This window comes from Myotis nattereri (assembly GCF_964212035.1).
Source record: "Myotis nattereri genome assembly, chromosome: 1".
NCBI lineage: Eukaryota > Metazoa > Chordata > Mammalia > Chiroptera > Vespertilionidae > Myotis > Myotis nattereri.
The window spans coordinates 65,123,563-65,141,332 of record NC_138075.1 but is presented as its reverse complement, the minus strand read 5'-3'; the positions used below and the strand labels follow the sequence as shown (position 1 = coordinate 65,141,332).

Sequence of the window (17,770 nt, the reverse complement as noted above, 5' to 3'; positions counted from 1 at the left end):
CACTTGGAGACAAAGAGAAAATTCTACAAGATTCCAGTAAAGGAAAAAGACCTCACACATTAAAGATAAAAATCAGACCTAACTGGTTTAGCTCAGTGGATAGAGCGTCAGCCTGAGGACTGAAGGATCCCAGGTTCGATTCCGGTCAAGGGCATGTACCTTGGTTGCGGGCATATCCCCATAGGGGGTGTGCAGGAGGCAGCTGATCGAAGTTTCTCTCTCATCCATGTTTCTAACTCTCTACCCCTCTCTCTTCCTCTCTGTAAAAAAAATCAATAAAATATATTAAAAAAATGACACATGTGTCAGGTTTTTTTGGCTGATTTTTCTTTGTTAAATGGCATTTAAATATATAAAATAAATATCAAAAATATAAGTCTTTGTTTTACTATAGTCACAAATATCAAAAAATTTCTATATGTGACATGGCACCAGAGTTAAGTTAGGGTTTTTTAAAATGCTGACACGCCGAGCTCAAAAGGTTCGCCATCACTGAATTAGTGAGTAGTTCACAGAAGCCTAACAAATATAAAAAAGATAATTATCAATTCCAGAGAAAATAAATTATGCAAACAGGGAAAAATAATCATAATATTCCACAGGCTCTGCTGTGAATAGTGTTTATATCAGTGATGGCGAACTGAAAGTGGTTGTCTCTGAGTATGGATGGGGAGAGACCTCATTTTAATTATCTGACTCCTTTTCTGGCTTTTACAAATGGTTTTTATAAAAATCAAACCCTAAACATAAAAAATAAGTTGTAAAGGTACTATTCAGAGATTTTTTAGAAGGCATGGACTGTACTGGCTGAGAAATCTTAAAATATGAGTCCAAAAAATTAGACTAGGTCATCTTAGGTTCCAGGGACCTTTGAATTATGTTCAGCATCACTCATTTGTCTCAAATTTTCATTACTGGTTTTATTTCTGACTCTGATGGTCTTTGGTAAATGCTGAAGGTACGACAATTTCTTCAATAGTGTCTTTTTTTCTTCAAAAAGTCAGTTTTCCCTTTGTGGCCAGGAGTCTCTTCCCCAGGTAGGGATACCATTGCATAGACTTTCATTTCCTTAAAAATCCTGTTTAGTTACTGATAGACATCTAGTAAGTGGTCTCTAATATCACCTACCTTTTCTGAAAAACCCTTAATGCTCTGCATCAGTGCTTATAGCTCTCATCCCTAAATTGTAATGACTCCTCCAAACTATATATGTTCATGTATAATGTTAACAGAAAAATAAAAGCTAAAGAAAAATTTCACTTTCACTGCTAGCAACAGCTGATCCTTATGGAGTGTTTATCACGTGCAACCCACTATCCTAGGCACTTTATATAGTATACTAAGTAATTTAACCTTCTCAACTACCCTATTAGTTAGGTAGCATTAATATCCCCATTTGATTTGGTGAGGAAAATTAAGCTCAGTTTCAACAGGTCACAAAGACAGAAATGGCAGAACCAGGAGTAAGTCCAGCAAATTTTGACTCTAGAGTCCTTGTTTGTTTGTTTGTTTGTTTCCTTATTTATTTATTTTAGCTTTACCACTTCATAGATTAATGAATCATTATTTTAAATAGAAAGCAACTCTTATATTATCTTGGTGATTTATAAATATGATCATTAAATCAAAGAATATAAAAATTTGAAGCACTTTTTTAAAATCCTCACCCAAGGATATTTTTTCCATTGGTTTCTAGAGAGTGGAAAGGAGGGAGTTGGGGACGAGGGGGAGAAGAAAGAAACATTAACATGAGAGAAACATATGGATTGGTTGCCTCCTGCACTTGCCCCTACTGGTCCCAGGGAACCTGCAACTACGGTAGCCCTTGACCAGGAATGGAACCCGTGATTTTTCGATCTGCAGACTGATGCTCTGACCACTGAGAAATACTAACCAGGGCTAGAATCCTTGTTCTTAACCACTCTACCAAAACACTTCTAATGATTTGCACAAAATGGAATTTTCATTAAACAAATGAACAAAATGAACAAATTTTAAAATGCCAGAAAGCAATTCCATTTCTTTCTTCCTACTGCCTCTCTCTTCCTCGCTAAATTTATGGTATATTACTATTCATTTTTAAATATAAACTTTCATTACAACACCTGTAAACTGAAAGGCATGAAAGAAGTTCTCCCAGTAACACTAAAATAACTCCCCACTTAAGATCTTATAAGAACAGGCATATAGATTGACAATATAATACAGTCATTTAGATTTAGTTAAAATCCTTCAATTCCCTATGCATAAAATGTAAATTTATTCTTTTTTAAATATTTAAAATTATACAAATGAGATGTTAGTTTTCCTTTGCTTTTTTAAAAAAATATATTTTTATTGATTTCAGAGAGAAAGGGAGAGGAAGATACACATCAATGATGAGAATCATTGATCAGCTATCTCCTACAAGCCCCCTACTGGGGATCAAGCCCAAAATCCAGGCATATGCTCTGACCTTGACGTCCTGGTTCATAGGTCGACACTCAACCATTGAGTAACACTGGCTGGGCTTTCTTGTTTTTAGAAGAAAAATAATTTCTCATTTGAAAACTAAAAACCATCCTGACCTTGAATACATATATGAATAATCCATGGACACAGACAATAGGGTGCTGAAGGCCTGGGGTTAAGAGGGAAGGGGGGGCTAGGCTGGAGGAGGTCATTGGGGGCGGGGGGAGGGAAAGGGGACATATGTAATACTTTCAACAATAAAGAATTATTTTTTTAAAAAAATCCTGATAACCTCAGCACAGGAATAATTAAATTATGTTACATCCAGAAATATTTTACAAGTTTTGAAAGGATAATATGAAACTGAGGTAACACTAAAAAATCATTATGATACAGTGTTAACTGGAAAAAGATTAAAGTTGTATGTTCACTATAAAGAGCTTCATTTTTTAAAATGTAGGCATGGCCTTAGTCAGTCTGGCTCAGTCGGCCTGCAGACTGAAGGGTCCCAGGTTCTATTCTGGTCAGGGGCACATGCCCGGGTTGTGGGTTCGATCCCCAGTGTTGGGGGTGTAGGAGGCAGCCAACCAATGATTCTCTCTCATCACTGATGTTTTTTTTGTTTGTTTTTTAAACTTCATAAACACAAAAAAATTTATTCTGAATAGATCATTTTATACAGAAATCATTGAAAAAGATGTTCATTTATTAGCTATGGACTTTACAAATCAAACTATCCAAACAAAATAAACAAGGCAATATAAAAGTTTAAGAAATTTACAAAAGCTGTACAAAATAACTTAATTAGACTGGTACAGTCTATAAAATCTCTTCTTTCACTGTACAATTAGAGATCTATGTAGGTTTTTTTTTAGGGAATAAAAGAAAGGATGTTTTAAGGCTTCTTTGAGAGTAATCCTTTTAGTTGGCTCATACTCCAACATTTTCTGAATGAGGTCAAAGAGAAGCTCATGTTCAGCATCCTGAGAAAGCATAAATAGAGGTTTACAACGCCTTGAAACATATCTGCTGGCAGAACTGTGTTCATCCCAGTCCAATCGATCATGATGGAAATATTTACGTTTCCTAAGAGTAAGTCAATACCCATGTTTATGTTGACAATGAAAATTTAAACATCTACTAATAGAAAAACATGGAACGCTTCACGAATTTGCACGTCATCCTTGCGCAGGGGCCATGCTAATCTTCTCTGTATCGTTCCAATTTTAGTATATGTGCTGCCGAAGCGAGCACATCACTGATGTGTTTATCTCTCTCTCCCTCTCTTCCTTTCTGAAATCAATAAAAATATATTTTTAAAATTTAGGCATGGCCCTGGCCAGTGTGACTCAATTGATTGGAGCATCATCCCATGAACCAAAAGGTGGCAGGTTCGATTCCCAGTTGGGGTGCATGTGATGGGCAGCCAATTGATGTTGCTCTCTCACATCTCTCCTTCTTTCTCTCTCTCAAATCAATTTTTAAAAAACCAACAAAACAAAACAAAAACATAGGCATGTAGAAAGATAAAAATGACTAGTAGTTGCATTAAGGTAAAATAAGGATTAATGGCCCCTTTTAGTTTTGCAGTAACATTTTCAAAAAGTTTAAAGACAAGATGTTAGGTGACTCTGGAAATGTTCTAAAACTAGAACATTGTGATGACAGTTATACAACTCTGTAAATTAACTAAAACATCACTAAACTATACACTTAAAATGGGTGAATTTTACGGCTTATAAATTATACCTCAATAAAGTTATTTTTTCTAATGTTAGGAAAAAAATCTTTCTACAATACTCACATGAGAAAACTCAGGCTGGGATGGGACAGGAAGTGACCCAGGAGTGAAGACTGGTGCACTCTGAGACACTGGTGTAGAGGCTTGTGGTGATATAGTGGGCTCAGGTGGGACAGGGAGGTTTTCTATCTCCGCTGGTTCATCATCTTTAAGTTTCTTCTGAAAAGATTCTCTTTCTTCTTCAGATAACATTGACATATCCATTGGCTCATCTGGTTTAAAACAGGTAAAACTAATTTAGAAATAAGCATTCATTAATACTTCTAATACCACTAATAAAAATCCTATATAATAAAACCTTAATATGCTAAGTGTCCAGTCATCCATTGAACCAATCAAAGCATAATATGCTAATGATATGCTAAGGCCGCTCAACCGCTCACTATTACGTGCACTGACCACCAGGGGGCAGACGCTCCAACTGGTAGGTTAGCTTACTGCTGGGGTCCAGTCAATCAGGACTGAGCAAGATGGGCTGGACATGCTCTGTAGCCCTCCTGTGGCCCCTCCCCAGCTGGCCAACCTCCTGCGTCCCTCCCGGGCCCCGACTGTGCACCAGTGGGGTCCCTCGACCTGGCCTGTGCCCTCTTGCAATCCGGGACCCCTTGGGGGATGTCGGAGAGCTGGTTTCAGCCCGATCCCACAGGCAAGGTCAAGAGACCCCACTGGTGCACAAATTCATGCACCGGGCCTCTAGTTACATTATAGAAATTTCCATTCCTAAAAAAAACACTAACTTAATTTTCAGAAAAGCTGATAGATTGACTGGGCCATAAAAAACCGAAATACTTCCTTTCCCAAGCTCCCAAAATAGTCAGTTATAGATTAAAGTAGGTTTCACCGGGGGATAACCACCTACCTAGATGAAATGTTAAAACTTCTGAGCCTCTTTCCTGATTATAACTCATTTTTCACATTTTGCATAGAAAAGCCCAAATTAATGGCACTTAATTTAGCCATCATATATTCTGTCACAGGCCTTGAAATGTAGTGAACTTGTTCACCACTCTAAATAAATATTTATATATTTATGAACTGATTATATTTGCATTAACTGCTAAGTGCAGAAAGATGGGTACCAGGACAAATAGAGAAGAAAAAAAAAATCTACCAATGCCAATTAGCACTGATAAATCAAATAACTAAGTACAAAACACTAATCTAAGACAAACTGCTTAGGAGGGAAACATGCAGAAAACCTCGTTTTCCCACAGTATACTACCCACCTGAAGGCCATCAGCATCTTCCTCAGAACCTAACTAGGTATTTGATTCATCAATCCTTTCCCCCTTATCTTACAACTTGATTCCAAAGAGACTTCCTCTAAACCAGTGGTTTTCAACCAGTGTGCTACAATAATTATTTTTAATATATTTGTATTGATTTCAGAGAGGAGGGGAGAGGGAGAGAAAGAGATAAAAATAAAAACATCAATGATAAGAGAGACACATCAACTGGTTGCCTTCTGCATGTATCCCAACCATGGCCTATGATTGAGCGCAACCAAGGTATGTGCCCTTGACTGAAATCAAACCCAGGACCCTTCAGTCTGCAGGCTGACACTCTATCCACTGAGCCAAACTGGCCAGGGCTTACAAGAATTTTTAAAACATGCACTACCTGACTATTTAGTCAGGGCCACTGACCTCTTTTCCTTTAGCTTGTCAAATAAAAGAAATGACAACAGCCAACACAACAATAGCCGTCCGATGTGAATGCCCTATCTTGAACCACAGATATATAGGCCATATAACAGAGTTGCATCTTATTGGTCATGTCGCCTAGTAAGGTTGAAACTGATTGGTTAATTCTTGGTACCAGAACTCCATATATACAAAGTATAAGCACCTGATTTTTTAAAAAGTCAATTTGGAGCAAAAAAGAGTAGGGAATTCCAAATTTTATTTATTTATTTATTTTTTGTAAATCAATGAAAAGTATACCTATTTTTTTGTTAGATGGGCAAAAAATATATTTGGTGTGCCACAGGATTTTAGTAATTAGTTTATGCGTGCCACGAGGATAAAAAAGTTGAAAATCACTGCTCTACACCACTTTCACAAACTACCTCTGCCACTCAGTTTTTTTCTATCATCACTCTCATGTTACCAGCTAATCCCAACCCCAATTCCAACGCCTTGCTGCTTACTTGGCCTCAACCTCACCTTCCATTCTAATTCTAGGTTCGGTCAGGATCTGCTGCTGTACGCCTTTATTACACTACCACAGCTGTGTTAAATATTCCCGTTATACTTTTTTATCTTTCTCACCATGACAAAGCACTTATTAACACATTAAGCACCCAGCCTGTTTTGTCTTCCGGATGGAAAGTATATTGCCAGTCATGGTGACTGACTGGGCGCTTAATGTGTTAGGGACCTGCTGCTCTAAGCACTACATATTAAAAGGCTTTAGGTTAATAATCTTAGCAAAAAACAAAACTACAAAAAGCATACATAGTCCTACAAACAGTTATGAACAAGTATTAAACAAATACATTAAATCTAAAATACAATTAACAAAGGAAAATATTTTTTATTTTTTATTAAAACCAAAGAACTCTGAATTATATACATAACATGATCCCAAATGTGTAAAGATATTTCTTTATATTTATGCATAGAAAATATATCCAAATGCTAATCTATATATATAAAGCTAAGTGACCAACAGTGCATACGTCTGACCGTCCGACCGACTGACCGACAGGCTGGTACATATGACGCACACTGGCAATTTAAAAATAAACATTGACTCTCACATGCGTGTTATCTGTCCCTGTCTGACACTGGCCTCCCATTTAAATTAATTCAAACAGTTTCCTGTGATGCCAATATTTGCGATGAGTATTAATAAATCACAAGGGCAAACTCTAGTCAGAGTAGGAATATTCCTATCTGGACCCATTTTCGGACACGGTCAGTTATATGTTGCTTTCTCTCAAGTTCGAAGAGCGTGTGACGTTAAAGTTGTAAATACTTCATCACAGGGAAATTAGTCAAGCACTCTGAAAGTGTTTTTACTCTTAATGTGGTATACAGGGAGATATCAGAATAAGTTTAATCAATTTATCAGTCACTGTTTTTATCAATGTTGTTTTTATATCATGTTTTTGTTGTTTTTATATCATGTCTTTGTTGTTATATCATGTCTTTGTTGTTATATCATGTTGTTATATCATGATTAATAAATAAACCATAATTATATCTGGATTGTGGGATCACGGGTGATTTTTATTTTCTTCTCAATTTATTTTATTTTCTTATCATTACTTTCCTATATGCTTTCCAAACTTTCTACAATGAGTATAGGCATACTTCATTTTATTGCACTTCACTTGATCGTGTTTCACAGATGTTACATTTTTTACAAATTGAAGGCAGGCTCTCCACCAGCAAAAAGATTACTCACTTTATTACAATATTTACCACAATACTCACTTTACTACAGTGGCCTGGAAGCAAACTTGCAACATATCTTAAGTGTGCCTGTTATTAATTACTAGTGGCCCGGTGCACAGATTCGTGCACACTGAAAGGAAAATAATTAGAAGAAATGTTTTAATATTGCTATTCATCCTTTCTCTATAATATAAGTGTCAGGGATGAAAGAAAATTAGTAAAATGTATATAAAATCTATACTAATAAAAGGGTAATATGCTAATGAGAGAAGATTTCCATCCAGACAAAGCCACAGAGGCTGCGAGGCCTGGGGTTCAGGCAGCAGTGGGCTCAGGCAGCTGTGAGCCCCAGCAGCTGCGAGGCCCGGGGTTCAGGCCTCGCAGCCACAGCGGCCAGCAGTGGCAGCAGCAGTGGGGTGGTGGGGGCAGCGCCTTCCCCTGATTGGCCTGGTCACCTCCCGCAGAGGGAGGCCAGAGGCGGCAGCAGCGACGAGGTGATGGGGGCAGTGCCTTCCCTCGATCAGTCTGGTCGCCTCCTCATAGGAGCAGGCCTAAGCAGTCAGTAGGACAGCCCCTGAGGGCTCCCAGACTGTGAGAGGGGGCAGGCCGGGCTGAGGGACCCCCACCAGTGCACAAATTTTTGTGCACCGGGCCTCTAGTAATATACAAATTCATTAATAAATAAACAATAACAACATAATATAAAAGCAAAGACATGATAGAAAAACAACAAAAACATGATATAAAAACAACATTGATAAAAATGATTGATAAATTGATTAAACTTATTCTGATATCTCCCTGTATACCACATTAAGAGTACAAACACTTTCAGAGTACTTGACTAACTTCCCTTGTGATGAAGTATTTACAACTTTAACTTTAATGTCACACACTCTTCAAACTCGAGAGAAAGAAACATATAACTGACCATGTCCGAAAATGGGTCCAGATAGGAATATCCTACTTTGTCTGGAGTTTGTCCTTGTGATTTATTAATAGTAATTGCAAATGCTAGCATCATGAGAAACTGTGTTTAAATTAATTTAAATGGGAGGCCAGTGTTTGACAGGGACAGATATCGTGCATGCGTGAGTCAATGTTTATTTTTAAATTGCCAGTCTGTGTCATCTGTACCGGCCGGATGGACAGTCAGTCAGACATATGTATGGTCGGTCACTTAGTCTTTTATATACATAGATGTTTACAATCAGGGAGAAAGCATCTTTAATATAATTATTTTTATATGTTCACACTACAGATAGAAGAAATGGTTCTAAATATAAACCAAATGTATTTTGATTAATAGCAGTTTTTGTAGAATAGATTGACTTTTATTTTTTACTTAAGGCATCACTAATCAATCATGCTATGCTTAGAATATTAGTCCATTTGGAAACCTACAAATTATTTCAAGAGAAAATAGCCAGACAGAAACTTTGTGGCAGAAGAAAATATAAGATTAAATTTTGCAATGGGTAAATTACACTTGAAAAACAGTTAAATATATTTCTATGTTTATATCACTTAAGAGCAGAGAGGGGGATATCATAGGAGGCATATAACCAGCAGCTATGGAGGCAGCTGCCTGAGTTCAAATCCTGCCTCTATGACTTATTAGTTGTGAGATCTCTCTGTGCCCCCATTTCTCCATTTATAAAACAGAGATAAAAGTAACACCTACTTCCTAGTATTGATTCAATGATAAAAAACAAAGCACCTAAAACCAAAAGGAAGGACATAAAATAGTGTCTGGGATATACTAAGTGTTCAATAAAAATTAGCTATTGTACCATTATTGGTATGAAAAGGAGAAAATCATGGAATTTATTGGAAAAGGCTTTGTAGGAATTTAGAAATACCTTGAATGACTGGATAGGAGACTAGTATTGAGCAAAAGAAGTTTATATAATGAGATAAATTAAGTAAAAGGAAAAATTTTCTTGTGAATAAAGTATAAAATCCCTAGGAGAAAGTGAATGAAGTCAAAATTTCTACAACCTGCTCCTAGCCACTCTGACAAAAACTGCTTTGATAATAACAAAAATAGCCCAGCCAGTGTGGCTAAGTGGTTGACTGTCGATCTATGAACCAGGAGGTCAAGGTTCGATTCCCAGTCAGGGCACATGCCCAGGTTGTAGACTTAATCCCCAGCAAGGGGCAAGCAGGAGGCAGCGGTCAATGATTCTCTCTCATCATTGACGCTTCTCTCTCTCTCCCTCTCCCTTACTCTCGGAAGTCAATAAAAATATATTTAAAAAAATAATAACAAAATAGCCTATAAAGACAAACAAAACAATTTTTGGTTCCCTCTCATCAATAACATGCAAATATGTTGTTGAAAATTACTGGCAATTAGTAATAAATCCAGCTCTTTACTATACTAATTCATTTGAATTTAACTTGAAAACCTGAACATTTTCCCTTAAGGGTCTTTTTAAAAATCAAGTCAACAACACCGAGTTCTCAGAAGAATTGGTGCTAGAAGAGCTAAGAACTGAGGCGAGCACCTTACTCTAGGCCACTTCCCTAAAGGTAAGACAGATGGGTCCTACTGAAGAGTTCAGGCCAGTGTTCTCACATATAAAGAAACAGGACACTTTGCAAGGCAGAAGTGCTGCTCCCTTCTAATCTGAGATCAACAGGCAGATCAAGAGAGCTCACCTTTTCTTCCTTCTTGTTCTGTGGGACTGCTAGGAACAATAAATGGGGTAGATCGGAAAGCATCGGGGGAAGGAGCAACAAGATCTGAAGAATTCCTTTATAGAAAGAGAAAATCACAGATTATTTTTAACCACAGCCACAATTTTGCATCTGTTTTCTTCCTTTTTAATAGCAAAAATGTCTAAGCCATTCAGACCAATACTTATTAGCATTTCTCTCAAAATGCTACCTGAGGCTTGTGGAAGAGCCATCAATAATATTTCAATAACTATTTCTCACGAGACATATCCAAAATTAGAATTAAAAAAAAAAGAGTAGCTCGGCCCACGTGGCTCAGTGGTTGAGAGTCGACCTATGACCCTGGAGGTGATGGTTCGATTCCTGGGCAGAACGCATGCCTGGGTTTTGGGCTTGATCCAGAGTAGGAGGCATGCAGGAGGCAGCCGATCAATGATTCTCTCATCATTGATATTTCTACCTCTCTCTCTCTCCCCCTCTCCCTTTCTCTCTGATGAATAAAAAAATATTTTTTAAAAAGTAAGCATAAAGCCATCCTATATAATAGAGGTAATGTGCAAATTAACCCTCACGCCCTCACAAGATGGCTGCCTACAACCAGGCTGACAGGGGCGTTAGTGAGGAACGACCCAACGACTAAAAAAGCAGCCTGTGTGGGGCGACCAGGCCAGCAGTGGGGGCAATAAGGGGTGACCAGGCCAGTGCGGGGGCCAGTTAGGAGCGACCAGGCCGGCAGGGAGGGAGCAGTTAGGGGCAACCTGGATAGCAGCAGGGGTCAGTTAGGGATGACCAGGCCAGCAGGAGGGGCAGTTAGGGGCAATCAGGCCGGCACGCAGAGGCAGTGAGGAGTGATCAGGCCGGCAGGGGAGGGCAGTTAGGGGCAATCAGGCCGGCACGCAGAGGCAGTGAGGGGTGATCAGGCCGGCAAGGGAGGGCAGTTAGGGGCAATCAGGCCGGCACGCAGAGGCAGTGAGGGGTGATCAGGCCAGCAGGGGAGGGCAGTTAGGGGCAACCAGGCCAGCACGCAGAGGCAGTGAGGGGTGATCAGGCCGGCAAGGGAGGGCAGTTAGGGGCAATCAGGCCGGCACGCAGAGGCAGTTAGGGATGACCAGGCCAGCAGGAAGGGCAGTTAGGGGCAATCAGGCCGGCACGCAGAGGCAGTGAGGAGTGATCAGGCCGGCAGGGGAGGGCAGTTAGGGGCAACCAGGCAGGAAGGCAGGTGAGCGATTAGGAGCCAGCAGTCCAGGATTGTGAGAGGGATATCCAACTGCTGGTTTATGAAACCCGATCCCCGGTTTCGCGCCTAAACCAGCAGTCAAGGGGTCCCGGACTGGAGAGGGTGCAGGCTGAGCTGAGGAGACCCCCATGCCCCCATGCACGAATTTTGTGCACCAGGCCTCTAGTATGATTATAAGAGAAAATGAATGATCAGACACAAGGACATCATGATTGAAAAACAGATGAGAAAGTACTAGAAAAATAATTCATCTGCTGATTTTTCAGACAAAATATTTACTCCATTTCTGCATATTAGAAAGATCATGCACATTTTTATTTAAAAGTACAAACCTCTTTGCCCTAACACAGAGAGAAAGAAATCCAACTAATGTTTACTCTAGTATAACCCATTTCCCACCCCTATTAAATGGGAAGAATTTTTAATCAAATAAAAGAGCAGAATGCTTGTTTGGGATGTGTAACAGTCTCTTAGTAATCGGGCAGTTTCTTCCCTAGTGAAACCTTTGGGCTACTATTATAAAATTTCCAAATGGAAAAGCAGATCTACCTACCTTCAATGGTCCTACTAAGTTCTTACCCCCAAAATTCTAAAGCCTAGATTTTACCTTTTGGTTTCAAAAAGAATGCTGAACTTGTGGACAAGTTTAGCTCTTTGAACCCTAGCCTTAAACCCTCAGGCACATGTTTCCCTGGCAGAGCTGCTTTAGGCTTACTTACGTGGAAAGGCTCTCCTGAACAAGGGACCTCTGACCAGAGAGCTGCAGGAGCTGCAGAGTGGTGGCAGGTGTGGAAGCCAGAGAACACCCACCTTCTTCCCTTGAAGGAGTAGAGCAACCATCAGAAACTATTGGGGGGAAAAGATCTAGTTACATTGACTTCTCAGATTGACATTACTGAGTTGTAAAAACAAACCAACAAAAAAGCACTCTGTACTGCAGAGAGTAATATACAGATTTCCAACCATGTTCCAAGAGGATAGAAACTGTTTTCTAATTATAGTACAATTAATGAAATGCCATGCTAACACAAATATTGAGTGATCATTAAAAGCCCCCCTCCCTACTAAATTATAGGTTTTTTTTAATAAAAATTGACAAAAAGAATTCCTTAGTCCTTTATGTCATGATTAAAACTTGAAAAAGGCCAGAATCCTGATACCTTCGTTTGACTGCTCTTCTTTCTTGTGAAGGTTCTATTATAAAACAGCAAGTGAGACTTTTATTTCAAGGTCTACCTAAGGTGAAGTAAGCTCATGCCATAATATGGAGTTGGGAGGAGTCAAAATAATATATATGACACCTGATAATATGAATGCAGCAATTTTCATGATCAGAACCTGAGCCTCCTCAAAAGGAGACAGAAAATACTAACATGTTAGTAAAAGGATATATAAATAGCCAGTACTGATTTATAGTATGAAGAGGCTCTTATTGGTCCCGTCTAAGCAACAGATGGAGTATCGGCTTTACTAATCCCAAGTATAAAGGAATGTCTGAAATACAACCTTATAGATTTAGCGAGAGACCAAAAAAGATTTCTTAGTGACTCTTTGAATGTTTTGCACATATTCACAGCATAGTAAAGGAATAAAACCCTCTCTTCTTCCCTCATTACAACCAACACATTACAGCAGGTCCTCCAACAATGTCATCTCATGCAACATCTTTTTGTTTTAATGTTAATGAAATGTCCTATAAACTTACCTCTTCTTTATATCAGTTAGCCTACAGTAAAATTGGTTTTGTTATATGTTGTTTCATTCAAAATCACATAACCTATCGACAACATGAGGACTTGAGGTATACTTTGCTAGTTATTACTGAAGCTTTCTGGCTCTGAGGTAACAGAATAAAGGGTTGGTGGGGGTTAACAAAATGTGAAACAAATACCACTCTAGTCTTGTAAGTTTTACATTCTTTCTCCTAGACCATAACTTCCTATTTGTGAACTAACAAACAGATAAGTACAGTTAGCCAGGTGAATATGAAAAAACATATACTTAATTATGTTAAATATTTGGAGACCTATGACAAAAGAAGTAGCTACTCTGTCCATAGTTATTGAATTTACTACATTAGCTATTATTCCTCAATATCTCCATTTCCAAAAGAGAGAGAAAATTATGTTAAAATGTTAAATAGCAATCATTCTCAAAAAGACTTTCTCACTAATCAGCTAGAGGCATATTTTCCTTCCATATCACAAACAAGTCTGCATACCTATAAAGTGCCTTCTAACTTAAACAGTAGCCACAAAACAGAAATAAAAAGTTTTTATCTTTGAACAAGAGGAACTATATATCAACTAATTACTCTTTGTACCTGTTTTATTGCTCTGGTCAAACAAGTCTTCCTGAGTTGACAAAACCTCAGGCTCTGGTAACTTCGGAATCTGCAGTCCACCTTCCAGTATTTCTTGAGCAGATATTTGTTCTTTTGTTTCCACAGTAATAAGAGATACTTTGGGACTAGGAGGCATGTCCTCTGACCTAGGAGATTCACATCACCAGGAGAAAAAGTTGCTATGTTCAAATGTTTTCATCTTTGACCTAATAAACTTTTCCTGTGTTTTATCTGTTTTCCTTTAATAATTTCAAAAATTTCAATAGTTTTAGTATATATAACTAGTTAGTGAAAATTAAGTAAGATACTATTTGATGATACAAAGCCCTTAGCTCATTTCAAAGCCTGTCGAAGTCTCTCACACAGCAATACGTCTTTTCAACTCTACTCACTGCTGCACTACATGAGATTACTGATGAGTCATTCAGGAATTTTTGTTGCATATGCTATTATCTACACATGCATGAAGAATTTTAATCCAGACTACAGCAATGCCAGTTCTACCAATGACCTTCCAAGGAAAGGGCCTGGGTGTGAATTATTCTCTGAACTTATTGCCACACACATTACCTCTGTTGGCCTTTTCCATTTGATCTACTAAATCTAAGCCCCAAACCAAGACTCCACACTAGTACTATTCACACATGTAAGACATTCATTGCTGATCCCTTTCCAGATTCTTATGAGATTTACCTACTCTACAATTACCCAGAGTAAACAGAACAGCAAAACTAGCTAGAGTGCAACTTCCTAAAGAAAAGCCTAGCCTGGCCAGTGTTGCTCAGTGGTTGAGCATTGACCCATGAACCAGAAGATCACAGTTCGATTCCCAGTCAGGGCACATGCCCAGGTTTCAGGTTGTGGAAGAGGGTGTGCAGAAGGCAGCCAATCGATGATTTTCTCTCATCACTGATGTTTCTATATCTCTCTCCCTCTCCCTTCCTCTCTCTAAAATCAATAAAAACATATAAAGAAAGGAAGGAAGGAAGGAAGGAAGGAAGGCCGGCCTAAAAACTTAGGCCCAGCGATAAGCTGAGTGTTTTGCATTAGAAAGTCAACTTCTCTTTATTCAGGACCCCAGAACCCCATTCCCCACTATTTCTTTTTTTTTAATCTTCATTGTTGAAAGTATTACAGATGTCCCCTTTTTTCCCCATCGACCCCCTCCACCCCACACCCGCCCCCTCCCCACTATTTCTATAGAAGGAAGTAACAACATTGAATGTTTAGTTATCCCCACCCCAAACTGGAAGCATCCCACTTTTCCTCTGCCAATTCCAAACCCGAGCTGTTGACCAGATGCCATACTGTTTTGGAAACAACAATCACAACAGGCAGAAGAGAGATATACTGCCCAATTCCTACCAAATTAAGAGCGTAATGAACTTAGAAAAGAATATCTCCCTGCATCTTTATCATAAACTACCAAATGCAGGTTACCCAATAACCCAAAACAATCTGGGTGCTCTTCAAGTACAGAAATAGTAAGACTTTCAAATATAATATTCATGTGACTCCTCCTAACACCAGAGAGGCTAGAATACCACCCACAGAGAGGCAGTAGACAAAGATCAGAGAGGAGTGGCAATCAGAGATTAAGGAGTAATGCCTATAGGGACAGCAGCAATAAAACAGCTTTGTAATATGCCTAAAGATAAGGACACAAAGAGAATTCATGAATAATCAGCGTTTATATTGGACCAGAAAAATGCTAGGGGGAGGAAAAGGGAGAGATGAAAATCAAAAATTTCTGAAAATCCTGGCCAAGTGAAATGAGTGTAACCCTACAGCAGAAACCCAAATATACTTTCCAGAAAGAACATGGGTTACCTTGCAGTTGATGGATTTTGCTCTTCTACCACATGTATGTCCTTACTGGGTTGTGTTACCACAGGGACATCCTTGCTGGGCTGTTCTGCCATGGAGATATCGTCATTGGACTGTTCTTCATGCTTAATTGCTTGAAGTTTTAGAAGATAGAAAGGAGATATTAAAAAAAAAAAAAGAAGAAGGAAGGAGATATTTAATTTTTCAAAGTACTAGAAGCAGTCCCTAATGCTTTTTTAAAGGTAAAGATTTTAATAGACAGAAGTCCAAATTAGAAAATAATATATTTTCCAAAAAAGAAAACAACCAATAACTCACCAAAAAACACTAAACTGCAAGTCATCAACTGACAAGTACTTGCCAGACAACTCTGCAACCTTACTGTATTAACATAGATTATATTAACTTAGATAGCTATAAAATGTTATCGAGGAAAGAAGAGCTCTAGCACGAGATGAAAATGCTGGTAAACAACTCCAAATGCCAGAAAACAGTTTCATACCAGTATTAGCATCCACATCAGATAGCCTCGTATAACCAGAGTTGGTGGTTACTGACTGTAGAGGCTCTTTGTCTACTTCATATGGCACAGTATTTTCCTCAACATCCTGGCTCTGGGAGAGTTCCAGAGCCCCAAAGCCCAACTGTGATGAGGCAGGATCTAGGAACAAGGCCCAAAGAAATTAGGTATCATCCTACAATATTACGCACCAGGCAAGGAGCTATCACTTAGCAAAAGAAGGTCGTATTACATCCTTCAAATCAAAGCCTTGCCCTCCCCCAATTTTTCAAAATAAAATCAAAATAAAAGCAGTAAAAGTGAAGGGGGAAAATGTGTCATGAAGCAAAAAGAAGTTGCATACTATAAAACCTTGCAAGCACCTAATATAAGTAGACTATGTCTACTTCCTGAAAATATACATAAACCATACCCCATACTCAATAATTCAATGTACTTCCAGCCCCATAAAGCATACATCCCCAAAATATTTGATTACAAAAGGAAGAAGAGTCAATATACACAAAGGGGGCTATCCAAGGACCTGGAAATTCCTAAACACCAAATTAGGTGAAATATCTTTGGCTACTAAGCAAATTTCTTAATAACTATTCTCAATTTATGATGACAAATCTATAACCTGGTAAAAAGAAAAAACTTAATGTCTGTATGCTCACAATAAAAGGACTTAAAACAAACAAACAAACAAAAAAACCAGAAAAAAAAAAAAAAAGGACTCAAAGCAACCTACTATCCTGAAAAAGGCATAAAGTTACCTTCAGCACCAAGGGAATGTGTGGCAACATCTAGAGTATCTTCTTCCTCTTCTCCCTTCTCCTTGTCTTCCAGTTCTTCCTTCTCTTCCCCCACAGGAGGAGCAGCTTCCACTGACTGCCCCAAAACACTACACAGCAGAAAGATACAACCACGTGTTCCCAGATAGGTTGGGACATTTTGCTCAAAGCACTCTGGAATTTTATTGTGACTCCCCACACACCAACCACCATTTAAGCAAATTTGAAAAAGTAAAATGCCTCACCCCATTATTGCTTCTTTCTACAGACAAGCACCGAAAAGGTTAACAACTCAAAAACAGTGTACAGAATTAAGTATCACAATCATTAAACAGAAGAAAGGAACAAACATACTTGAATTTTATCTTTCTCTGAAAAGGTAGGAGCAGGGACAGAAAAATCTTGCACTCAAGAGAATTACTGACAAGTGATAATAGATATGGATTAGATGTGTAGGGAAGGGGTTCAAAAATACATCTATTAAAGCAAACAGTTCACAAAAATACTATAGTAAAAAATCTTAGAATACATATATAGAACCAGAATATCTGAATAAAATACAGGTAAGACGCCTGTGTATTTTTTTTTAATCTTCGCCTGAGAATGTTTTTATTCATTTTAGAGAGAGAGGAAGGAAGAGAGAGAAGAATATGAGAGACAAACATCAAACGGTTGCCTCTCGTAGGCATCCCTATCCCCCCCGATATGTACCCTGGGTATGTACCCTGACCAGG

General features: G+C 38.6%; 1 protein-coding gene across 1 annotated transcript in view; it reads right to left on the bottom strand.

The window, feature by feature from the left end:
• The window catches only part of TP53BP1 (tumor protein p53 binding protein 1), a 94,039-nt gene that overhangs the window by 68,944 nt on the left and 7,325 nt on the right, over positions 1 to 17,770 (bottom strand). The window contains exons 5-11 of the mRNA XM_081112578.1: positions 17,019 to 17,146; positions 16,246 to 16,404; positions 15,747 to 15,876; positions 13,896 to 14,062; positions 12,292 to 12,418; positions 10,318 to 10,412; positions 4,256 to 4,464 (exon numbers count right to left, since the gene is read on the bottom strand). Of these exons, the coding sequence (XP_080968704.1) occupies positions 4,256 to 4,464; positions 10,318 to 10,412; positions 12,292 to 12,418; positions 13,896 to 14,062; positions 15,747 to 15,876; positions 16,246 to 16,404; positions 17,019 to 17,146 (1,015 nt within the window). The remainder of the gene's footprint in view (positions 1 to 4,255; positions 4,465 to 10,317; positions 10,413 to 12,291; positions 12,419 to 13,895; positions 14,063 to 15,746; positions 15,877 to 16,245; positions 16,405 to 17,018; positions 17,147 to 17,770) is intronic.